General features: G+C 45.3%; 1 protein-coding gene and 1 non-coding gene across 7 annotated transcripts in view; both read right to left on the bottom strand.

The window, feature by feature from the left end:
* Nucleotides 1–11813, bottom strand: part of CDC25C (cell division cycle 25C) — a 52409-nt gene that overhangs the window by 12745 nt on the left and 27851 nt on the right. For 3 of the 6 annotated variants that reach the window (XM_062189071.1, XM_062189072.1, XM_062189074.1), the window contains exons 12-15: nucleotides 10548–10646; nucleotides 8633–8766; nucleotides 7817–7928; nucleotides 5345–7656 (exon numbers count right to left, since the gene is read on the bottom strand). In XM_062189071.1, the coding sequence (XP_062045055.1) occupies nucleotides 7507–7656; nucleotides 7817–7928; nucleotides 8633–8766; nucleotides 10548–10646 (495 nt within the window). In that variant the 3' untranslated portion in view covers nucleotides 5345–7506. Of the gene's footprint in view, nucleotides 1–5342; nucleotides 7657–7816; nucleotides 7929–8632; nucleotides 8767–10547; nucleotides 10647–11813 lie in introns of those variants that run through there. The other 3 variants (XM_062189073.1, XM_062189075.1, XM_062189077.1) reach the window with 3 other exon arrangements.
* On the bottom strand, nucleotides 11678–11783 carry LOC133758980 (small nucleolar RNA U13). The gene has a single exon (XR_009865874.1). It is a non-coding gene; the product is annotated as a small nucleolar RNA U13 (small nucleolar RNA).

Here is an 11813-nt window from a genome sequence, read left to right as displayed (position 1 = left end):
GATTATGCCTTCTTTCAAGTGTATTTTTCCTGTTGAGCCTTAATCTCTGCTGCTATCCTAAATTATGTTAGCAGTATAGTGAATAGTTAAGACTACAAGCTTTATAGATTGCTCAGGTTCAATGCCATTTACAAATACTTGTTGGGTGATTTGCGACAAGTCATGTTTTTTGTGCTTTTGTTTCTTCATCTTTAGGGATAATAGTATCTATTGCAAATAATAGTTGTGAGAACTTAACAAGTACATATTGGGGGAAAGGGTTTAACATAGTTCCTGGCACATAGCAAATCACTGAATAAATGATAACATCCCAGGCAGCATGTGGAGTTAATCTGGGAACTAGAATATTCCTCATCACCAAACCTGCTGATCTGGAGCTGGAGGTTGCTGTATTTATTTCTTCTTTTTTTGAAGATTATTGTGGGCAAGGGTGCTTGTAGTGGTAGAAACAACGAACCATTTTCCTACTTTGTGCATTTAAAACATTTTTAAACTTATTTCATTTTATGGAGGCCAGCACTGTGGCTCAGTGGGTTAAAGCAGCAGCCTGCAGTGCTGGCATCCCATAAGAGTGCCGGTTTGAGTCCCTGATGTTTCACTTCCAATCCAGCTCCCTGCTAATGTGCCTGGGAAAGCAGTAGAAGATGGCCCAAATGCTTGGGCCCCTGCACCCACAAGGGAGACCACGAAGAAGCTCCTGGTTCCTGGCTTAGGCCTGGCCCAGTACAGGTTGTTGCAGCCATTTGGGGAGTAAACAAGCAGATGGAAGATCTCTCTCTCTCTCCTTCTCTCTCTGTAACTCTACTTTTCAAATAAAATAAAATAAATTTACAGAGAGAAGAAGGAGAGAGAGAGAGAGAGAGATCTTCCGTCTGCTGGTTCACTCCCCAAATGGGGATACACACACACACACACACACTTTCCCTTCTTTCTCTGTAACTCTACCTTTCAAATAAATAAATCTTAAAAATAAATTTACATATATAGATATACACATACATACACACACATATGGAGAGAGGGAGAAGGAGAGGGAGAGGGAGAGAATATCTCTCTAACTGGCTGTAACTGACAGAGCTGACCAGATCTCTCACGTGGATGCAGGGTCTCAAGCACTTGAGCCATCTTCAGCTGCTTTCTCAGGCACATGAGCAGGGAGCTGGATCAGAAGTGGAGCAGCTAGGACTCAACTGGCACCCATATAGGATGCCAGCATTGCAGGTGGCAGCTTAACCTGCTACATCACAACACCAGCCCCTGAAAATACTGTTTTTTTAATTTCTCTCTTTTTTAATGTTTCTCATTCTTATTTTTTCTATATTCTGTTTTTTAAAATATTTATTTATTTATTTGAAAGGCAGAGCTACAGAGAGGCAGAGGCAGAGAGTGAGTGAGAAAGGTCTCCTATCTGCTGGTTCAGTTCCCAGATGGCCGCAATGGCCGGAGCTGTGTTGATCCAAAGCCAGGAGCCAGGAGCTTCTTCCAGGTCTCCCACACGCTTGCAGGGACCCAAGAATTTGAGCCATCTTCCACTGCTTTCCCAGGCCTTAGACGTGAGATGGATTGGAAGTAGAGCAGCCAGGACTTGAACCAGGGCCCCTGTGGGATGGCGGCACTGCAGGCCACAGCCTTACCTGCAATACCACAGCACCGGCGCCTCTCATTCTGATTTTTTAAAGATTTTATTAGTTTTTAACTGATTCAATATAGTTCATAGAAAAAATTCTAAGAATATGATATTCCCTTCCTCTCTCCTTAAAACATTTTAATATTTTGAGAGGGAGAGAGATAGAGAGAGCGAGAGCGAGCGAGAGCGCACCCTCCTATCCACTGGTTGATTCCCAAATGCCTGCAATGGCAGGGACTGGACTGGGCTGATGCCAGGAGCCAAGAACTTGATCCAGGTCTCCCATGTGAGTGATAGGAACTCAATTACTTGAGCCATCACTGCTGCCTCCCAGGGTCAGCATTAGCAGGAAGCTAGAGTCAGGAGCTGGAGTCAAGTATTAAACTCAGGTACTTAAATATGAAATGCAAGCATCTTAACTACCAAGTTTTGTAGCTTCACAGACAGTATTGGCAGGCTCTATTGGTTTGGCTGTCTGGTGAGGCCAGAGGATGACACTCATGGAGTGTGCACAGGAGAATGACCACATGGTGATCCAAGAAGCAGAATTAGGAGGTGGGGGTGGGTTATAGGTTCTACTCAACTTTATATAATCAACCTTCCAGTGATCACTTTCTTGTGAGGGTATGCTACCAATGATCTAAGGATATCCCACTAGGCTCATCTCCTAAGCATAATTGAACAAATCTCCACCTTGTAGTATCATTAATTCATTAATTCATGACGTTGGGACTTAATTGTCAGCATGAGGTGGGTAGCCATGTCATGTTTCAACTATGGCACCAACTTTTCAAGAACTTAAAATTGAGGCTTTTACAGATTTAACATCCAGTACACTACGAATTATAGAAAAGCACACTGTTCTTTGGTGAGAATTTGTTAACAGCAAAAATCACAAAGGGCAATAACTACTGAATCATATTATCTGGGTTCAAAGCCCAACTCTGACATTTATTAACTGTGTAACCTCAAATAAATTACTTAATTCCTCTGACCCTCAATTTTTATATCTACATGCCTGGCAGAACTGTTGTGAAAATTAATTTGCTTTTATATAAAATGAGTTTAGAAAGTCTTATACAGTATGCAAGGAGCACCTGAAAAAAGTTAGCTAATACTTTTATTCCTGAAAATTACATGAATCAGATCACATGGTGCCCCCACACAATGGGAAGATAAGAACACGGTACTGGGGCCTGCACTGTGGCACAGTAGGTTAATCCTCCGCCTGCAGTGCCAGCATCCCATAAGGGCACTGGTTGTAGTCCCAGCTGCTCCTCTTCCAATCCAGCTCTCTGCTATGGCCTGGGAAAGCAGTAGAGGATGGCTCAAGTCCTTGGGCCCCTACACCCATGTGGGAGACTGGATGAGGCTCCTGGCTCCTGGCTTTGGGTCGGCGCAGCTTCGGCTGTTGCGGCCATCTGGGGAGTGAACCAATGACGGAATACCTTTCTCTCTGTCTCTCCCTCTCACTGTCTGTAACTCTATCTCTCAAATAAACAAAATCTTAAAAAAAAAAAAAAAAAAAAAAAGCATGGTGCCTTTGAGCAAACACAACTTTTCACTGAGTAGATAACTAAGTCCAAGCTTTTTGTCTTGAGACACGGAACTTGCTACTTAATTAAAATTACTGAAATGTGAATATATGTACACCAATGTCAGGGCTTAAATCTGTCTTTCTGGGGAGAATTATCAGTAAATGAGGCACAAGGACAGGCAGTGAACTGGGAACCATCCTCACACTTGGAAGAAGAGGTGTTTCAAGCAGTTTTTCCCTTGGGCTACTGGGAATCCCTGCTTAGGGGACAGGGGATACGTGTGTGGGTCAAATGAAGAAGAGCAGTGTTCCCCCAGGTGCCTCCAGCTAACACAGCAGCAGCTCTCCTCTCCGTTGTCCTGTCAGCCCTCTGAGCTCTGAGCTCTGAGCTCTGAGCTCAGGCAGAGGGTTGGGGAGGTAGCTGCATTCTTGATGACAGGCAAGCGCAGTAGGTAGCAGTGGAGGCTGTCCTGGAGAATACAGCACTGCCCTCTGCTGTGAGGTCTGCACATGGCAATTCAGGGCAGGGGCAATGCACAAAAAACCTCGCAAAAAAACCAATCCAGTTGCCCAGGCTGCCCTGTGACTACAACCCTTCTTCCCTCTCAATTAAAAAAAGATAGGTTAAAAAAAAAAAAAGTCTCCCTGCTCCAGAACCTAGAGAGTTATTTCTGTCTCTATTTTATCTGAAGCCTAGGCTTCAGAGCACTTTGCTCTTTTCTAGTCCTGGGCTATCAGTCTACTAGGATAATGCCAGAAAACGATAATGTTCAGCCAATTCCATGCCACCCTTGGCCAAATCAGGCTATGCCTCACTGTTCAGATAAAGCTTACCCACCTTAAGAAGCTCTAAGGAAGCAAAGCCTGGGATGAAACTGAAGATTACAGTTTCAAAGATTTTTCTTATGTCTAATGATCTAACTTGATACTTTTATTTTATTTGTATCAGTATATCACAAATCTCTACTTCCAACCACCCCAAATCCTAAACTTACGAGAAACAGAGTAAAGAGTTTGAAAAAGTCAAAACTCCACTGCAGACTGGAACCTTTTGAGCCTCATCCAGATCAATGATTTGCCTTAGAGAATGCCAATCATCTTGGTTTTCCTTTTTAAAAAAGTTAAACCAAGATTGCTAATGTGTTTTTTTTTTTAAGATTTATTTATTTATTTGATTTATTTATTTGAAAAACAGAGTTACAGAGAGGCAGAGGCAGAGAGAAAGAGAGAGAGGTCTTCCATCTGCTGGTTTTCTCCCCAGATGGCTGCAACGGCAGGAGCTGCACCAATCCGAAGCCAGGAGCTTCCTCCAGGTCCCCAAACAGGTGCAGGGGCCCAAGGACTTGGGGCATCTTCTACTGCTTTTGCAGGCCATAGCATAGAGCTAGATCAGAAGTGGAGTAGCCGAGACTCGAGTCATCAGAGAGGTCTTCTTGTCGTTGCTTCACTCCCCAAATGACTGCAATAGCCAGGAACTTCATCTGGGTTTCCCACGTGGGTGGCAGGGGCCCAATCACTTAGGCCATCTTCTGCCACTTTCCCAGGCCATCAGCAGGGAGCTGGATCAAAAGTGGAACAGCCAAGACAGGAACTAGCGTTCATAGGGGATGTTAGTGTTACAGGCAGCAGCTTTACCCACTAAACCACAATGCCAGCCCCTATTATATCTTTTATAAAGAACTCCTCCAAAGGGACTGGCTCTGTGGTACAGCAGTTAAAGCTGCTGCCTGCCGTGCCGGCATCCCATATGGGCACCAATTCCAGACCCGGCTGCTCCACTTCCGATCCAGCTCTCTGCTACAGCCTGGAAAAGCAGTAGAAGATGGCCCAAGTGCTTTGGCTGCTACACCTGTGTGGGAGACCCAGAAGAAGCTCCCGGCTCCCGGCTCCTGGCTCTTGGCTTCAGAGCAGTTCAGCTCCAGACATTGAGGCCATCTGGGGAATGAACCAGCGGATGGAAGGTCTCTCTGTGCCTCTGCCTCTCTGTAACTCTGTCCTTCAGAAAAAATAAATAAATGTTTAAAAATTAAAGAACTCCTCCAAGACCTGGAAGAAGCTCCTGTCTCATGGCTTTGGCCTGGCCCAGCCCTGGCCATTACAACCATTTGGGAGTGAATCAGCAAATGTAAGATGTCTCTGTCTCTCCCTCCCTCCCCACCCCTGCAACTCTGCCTTTCAAATAAACAAAATAAATATTCACAAAAAAGGCAGGCAGGGTGATGTTGTGGAATGGTGGGTTAAGAACTCTCCCTGCACCCATGTAGGAGACCGGGAAGAAGTTCCTGGCTCCTGGCTTCTGCTCAGCCCAGCCCCAGCCATTTGGTCATTTGAGGAGTAAACCAGCAGATGGAAGATGTCTCTTTAACTGTAATTTTCAAATAAATAAATGAATCTTTAAAAGAAAACTAAGAGTTAGAAGATTCCTAACACAAAAAAATGACAAATTTTTAAAGAACTAGATATGTTAATTACCCTGACTTGATCATCACACACTGTATTCATGCCATTTATGAACCGAATTATCACAATGTAACCTATAAATACATACAATTATTATTTGTCAATTAAAAATACATAAAACAAGTGCTGGCATTGTTGTGTAGCAGGTAAAGTCACTGCCTGTGATGGTGGCATCCCACATGGGTGCCAGTTTGAGTCCAGATTGTTCCACTTCTGATCCAGCTCCCTGCTAATGGCCTGGGGAAAGCAGAAGATGCCCCAATGGTTGGGCCCCTGCTATCCAAGTGGGAAATCCAAATGAAGTCCCTAGCTCCTGGATTCTGCGTGGCCCCATCCAGGCCACTGCAGCCATCTGGGGAGTGAACCAGAAGATAGAAGATCAATCTCTCTCTCTCTGTGTCTCTCCTTCTCTACAACTCTTTCAAGTGAATAAAAAAAAATCTTTTTTTAAAAAATACATAAAGGTGAAAGCATTGTGGTGTGGCGGGTAATGCCACCACCTGTAACGTCGGCACTCTGGTTTGTGTCCTAGCTGTTCCACTTCCAATCCAGCTCCTTGTTATCGGCCTGGGGAAAGCAGCGGAAGATGGGCCCAGTGTTTGGGCCCCTACCACACACATGAGAGATCCAAAAGAAGCTCCTGGCTCCTGACTTCATCCTGCCCCAGCTCTGGACATTGTAGCCCCCTAAGGAGTGAACCAGTAATGTAGGGTCTCTCTCTGTCTTTCCCTCTCTCTCTGTGACTTTCTTTTCTTTTTTTAAAAAAAGGTTTACTTTATTTGAAAGACAGAGTTACAGAGAGAGATGGAGAGAGAGAGAGAGAGAGAGAGAGAGAGAGGTCTTTCATCTGCTGATTCAATCCCCCAATGGCCACAAAGGCCGGAGCTGAACCGTTCCCAAGCCAGGAGCTTCTTCTGGGTCTCTCACATGGTACAGAGGCCCAAGCATTTGGGCCATCCTCTGTTTTTCCCAGTTGCATTAGCAGGGAGCTGGATCAGAAGTGGTACAGCCTGGATGCATATGGGCCCAAATGGGATGCCAGCGCCAAAGTGGTAGCTTTACCTGATAACCCATGGCACTGGCCCTTGGACTTCCAAATAAATAAACCAATCCTAAAAAATAAATACATAAAGAAAAAAACCTTAAAAAACTCAGATTTCTGGGCCTTAACATAATAGGTTCTGATTTAGTAAGTCTGAAGTGAACCTGAAAATTTCCATCTCAAAGTCAGATGATGCTGATGGTCCAAGGACCCAGCTGAGACCTAGCAGTTTACAAAAAAGCACCTTGGTCTTAGCTGTGAACAAAGACAGTTACACCTCTATGTCCAAAGGAGTCTAAATGAGTAACCTCTTGCTTCTATATATTCTAGGAGCAGTCTGGACTCACAATTGCATCTGATTCTGCAATGTTTATTTTCTATTTAAAAAAAAAAAAGAGAGAGAGAGAGAGAGAAGGGGAACAAGAAAACAGAGAGAAAGAAGGTGGAAAACTGTTCTGCCTATGCAGAAGCCCAGCATGAGAGAGTCTGGCTGGCTTGTGAGGAACCATGAGTAGTTGGACAGAAGCGTGCAGGAGCTCCTGGAAGCAACACACATCTCTATGAACTCAAGGCCACAGCTTCACAGGGCCAGCTCCAGGACTCAGCTGCCAGCCAGCCACCAGCCAGCGCTCTGATGAAATCTAGACAATCCCAGGCCTAAAGTTACAACAGTTTGGCAGCCCGTTGGCTCGTGAACATCTTTTAACAAAGAATCTTGGAGCTATGTAGACGATATCCTCTACAAAGCCTCTATATAGTTGCACAGGTGACGGCCTCTTTCTGCTCATGGTTTCTACAGTATCCTTGGTGACTCCTTAGCAGCCAGTGGCTGACCTGTTCTCAGGGACAAACATCCTTCACCAGCAGGGCAATCTGCTCCCTCAGCTGCCGCTCCCCTTCCTCTGCTTTGCTCTGGCTTCGGCACTTCAGCAGCTCAGCCTTGTGCTCCAGGTGATGCATAGGACAGTAGCTCTGTGGTTCACACAGTTCCTGAAAGGTAGAAGACAGAGTAAGAGATTTCCTAGACTGTGGAACTTTGCCTACCAAGTATGACAGAACATGGCTGCCAGCAGCGGCTGAGAAGGAATAGCAGTAGGCCCTGGGAACTGCATGCTAAAAGTGGCTATCCCAAGAGTTAGCTCCCCTTTACCATATATTCTGGAAAGAAGTCTCTGTAACCCCCTTTGAGGATATACAGCTCTGGGTAGTGTAATGCAGGATACCGGTTCAGCGCCCTGTCCTCTTCTCTTAGAGAGCGGCACCTTTAGAGAAAACCCAGAGATAAGTGGGAGGGAAGGCAGCAAGGTCAGTATCAGACACGTTGTCACTGGGGAAGGAGGGAGAAGGACAAACTTGTTAACCCCAAAGGGTCTTCAGATCTCACTGTCTTTGCAAAGGGAGGTCCAAGGAGCACCACCCTTCCCTCTTCCCTCCATTAGGACCTCACTTGTAATCCTTTTTTCTTTACTGCTCCAAACTTTTTGGGTTTAGAAATTCCATTCTTCTGGCCAGCACTGAGCTCACTAGGCTAGTCCTCCGCCTGCAGCGCTGGCACCCCGGGTTTTTGTCCCAGTTCGGGCGCCGGATTCTGTCCCGGTTGCTCCTCTTCCAGTCCAGCTCTCTGCTGTGGCCCAGGAAGACAGTGGAGGATGGCCCAAGTGCTTGGGCCCTGCACCCGCATGGGAGACCAGGAGGAAGCACCTGGCTCCTGGCTTCGGATTGGTGCAGCGTGCTGGCCATAGTGGCCATTTGGGGAGTGAACCAACAGAGAGAAGACCTTTCTTTCTGTCTCTCTCTCTCACTGTCTAACTCTGACTGTCAAAAAAAAAAAAATTCCATCCTTCTACCTTCCTCACATGCTTCAAGCTGTGGTGGAGAGCACTCACTCAGCTGCCCTCTTTGAACTGCTGTGGGGACTCCACCTTAAGATCCACCACGATCACCCGCTCTACCCACAGACACTCACATTCGGGGGCCCCTCTCAGACGAGAATTCACAGTGGAACACGAGGATTATTCTTTTCTGGACATCCAAGGGGACAATGGGCTTCTTCAGAAAGAAGTTACGCAGTTCTTCTTGACTATACAAGTTTAAGGCGCCCTGCCGAAGAAGAATTTTATTTTATTTTATTAAAGAAGAATTTTAAATATTTCCTCAAGGGCCTGTGGATGCTATGAGATACTGTCAATACTTAGAAATGGCTGTGATCCCATCCTAGGATATTTGGGCCAAAAAAGCCAAATTATAAGCACTTTCAGGGCAAAGAGTTAAGTATGAAGGTACTTCAAAAAATTCATAGAATAAAAATAAAATGAAACATTTATTTTATTGCAAGATATTTTTGAAATCCAAGCATAGTTTTTTCAAATATGTATCTCCCATGAACTTTCTAATGACCCCTTGTATATCTTTCTTTGTCTCTAGCCCTAGGGCCTAGCATAGAGCTTGGTATGCAGTAAATGCCCAATAAAGTGTTCACAGAACTAAACTGCCTCAAGTGTAGGGACCACTGCAAGTAATGTCCATGAGCAGTGTTTGCAGAGTGCTTCTCAGTCCTGGTATTAATGCTTCATTTCAGGTTGGAGCCCTTGACTACTGTAGAAAAGAGAGAGAGGTCTAAGAAAGAAAGGGAAAGTAAGTTATTGAAGGTATAAAGAATTAAAACAGGTGGCTGGCATTGTAGCAGAGAGAGTCAAGCTGCTGTCTACAAAGCTGGCATCCCTTAACTGAGCACTGGTTTCTGTCCCAACTGCTGTTTTTCCGATACAGCTCCCTGTTAATGCATCTGGGAAAGCAGCAGATGATGGCCCAAGTGTTTGGGCCCCTGCTACCCACTTGGGAGACCTGGATGGAGCTCCAGGCTCCTGGTTTTAGCCTGGACCAACCCCAGCAATTGTGGCCATTTGCGGAGTGAACCAGCAGATCTGTTTCTACCCTATTCAAATAAATATTTTTTTTTAAAGATTTATTTATTTATTTGAAAAGCAGAGTTGCAGAGGCAGAGGCAGAGAGAGAGGTCTTCCATCCACTGGTTCACTCCCCAAGTGGCCACAATGGCCAGAGCTGGGCCAGTTGGAAGCAAGGACCTAGGCTGATCTGAAACTAGGAACCTGGAGCTTCTTCGTGGGTGCAGGTGCCCAAGGACTTGGGCCATCTTCTATTACTTTCTCAGGCCATAGCAGAGAGCTGGATTAGAAGTAGAGCAGCTAGAACTCAAACCAGAGTTCCTATGGGATGCCAGCACTGCAGGCAGTGACTTTACCCACAGCACTGGCCCCAAAAAAATAAAATTTTTTTTTCCACGCAGTCAGGCCAGTCACGTAGCCTTTTTTTTTTTTTAAACGCTTTTTTTTTTCTTTGACAGGCAGAGTTAGAGAGTGAGAGAGAGAGACAGAGAGAAAGGTCTTCCTTTTTCCATTGGTTCACCCCCGAAGTGGCCGCTACGGCTGGCCAGTGTGCTGTGGCCGGCGTGCTACACCAATCCAAAGCCAGGAGCCAGGTGCTTCCTCCTGGTCTCCCATGAGGGTACAGGGCCCAAGGACCTGGGCCATCCTCCACTGTACTCCTGGGCCACAGCAGAGAGCTGGACTGAAAGAGGAGCAACCGGGACAGAATCTAGTACCCCAACCGGGACTAGAAGCCGGGGTGGGGTGCCAGTGCCGCAGGTGGAGGATTAGCCTAGTGAGCAGCGGCATCGGCTATAAATAAATCTTAAAAAAAAAAAAAATTAAAACAGGAATGAGAACTTCAGTCTTGATGTGTTCCAATTGCGTGACTTTTGTCCTGGACCAAGAGTCCATAGGATACTTTGTCCACAAACTCTTAACAATAAAGAAGTATCTCTGGCCCCTTCCCTGCTAATATTCACAATGTACTCTCACCTGGATGTGTCCTCCCAGGTACTCATAGGGATAGCGGCAATCGATGATATAAAACTTTTCAATCAGACCCTGGAACTTTCCCAACAGTAAATCAGCCACCTGCACAGAAACAGTAACTCTCAGGGACAGCACTGCCAGTCACCCAGATCCTTACATGCACACTCCCAGTAGTCACCCAGGATTCCACCATCTGCCCAGTCTCCAAAGGCAGCTTGTATCTGAAATGTGGCAATGGTTTAGCCCTATCACACATAAGATGATGAAATAGGAAGTGGTTTTTGTAAAGAAACAAAATAGCTGGTACTGCCAAGATACCAAGGAAGACCGCATACTGGTACCCACTCGGAGGCAGGCAAGCCTGGAGTCAATCCCTCAGAAAACACCCAAGGACTTCTGCGGTGGCAGAGGTGGCAGCCAGAGGTCCTGATTTTGCAAAAAGAGTTGAGAAATGATTACCCACCCACCCACCATTATAAAGAAAGCAAGTCTTTCACAAAAGGATATGTAAGAAGGTTGATACATAGAGAAGGAAAGTTAAGCCACTAGTAGGAGTGTAAATGACTTCAGTCTTTTTTACAAAGGTAACTTTGTAAATATATTTTCTTTTTTTTTTTTTTAAAGATTTATTTATTTGAAAGTCAGAGTTACACAGATAGAAGAGAGGCAGAGAGAAAGTCTTCCATCCGATGGTTCACTCCCCAGGTGGTCACAATGGTGAGAGCTGCACTGATCCGAAGCCAGGAGCTAGGGGCTTCTTCCAGGTCTCCCATGTGGGTGCAGGGGCCCAAGCACTTGGGCCATTCTCTACTGCTTTCCCAGGCCATAGCAGAGAGCTGGATTGGAAGTGGAGCAGCCGGGACACTAGAACCAGTGCCCATATGGGATGCCAGCGCTTCAGGCCAGGGTATTAACCAGCTGCGCCACAGCGCCGACCCCTGTAAATATATTTTCAAAAATGCAATTATACCTCAAAAACATGAATATGATATGTTTTCTTTGATTTGTGGGAATATAGAGTACCAAAAAAAGTAAATAGAAAAAAAGTAAAAATAAATATTTTGTTCTCAAAGAAAATACGTAGTTACACTTTGACTCAATAAATCTTTTCTAACATCTTTTTTTCTTTTCCACTTCAGACAGGTATTGTGCCACTGTCATAATGAGGTTTACAGAGAGGCACATCTCACAAAGATGTGTGTACATCCAATCACCACACTTATGAACCACAAAAAGGATTTATTTTCTAGCATCTTAAGTAAACATAAA

This window comes from Lepus europaeus, chromosome 4, assembly GCF_033115175.1.
Source record: "Lepus europaeus isolate LE1 chromosome 4, mLepTim1.pri, whole genome shotgun sequence".
NCBI lineage: Eukaryota > Metazoa > Chordata > Mammalia > Lagomorpha > Leporidae > Lepus > Lepus europaeus.
Note: the sequence above shows the minus strand (reverse complement) of the source record. Positions and strands in the feature narration are given on the sequence as shown.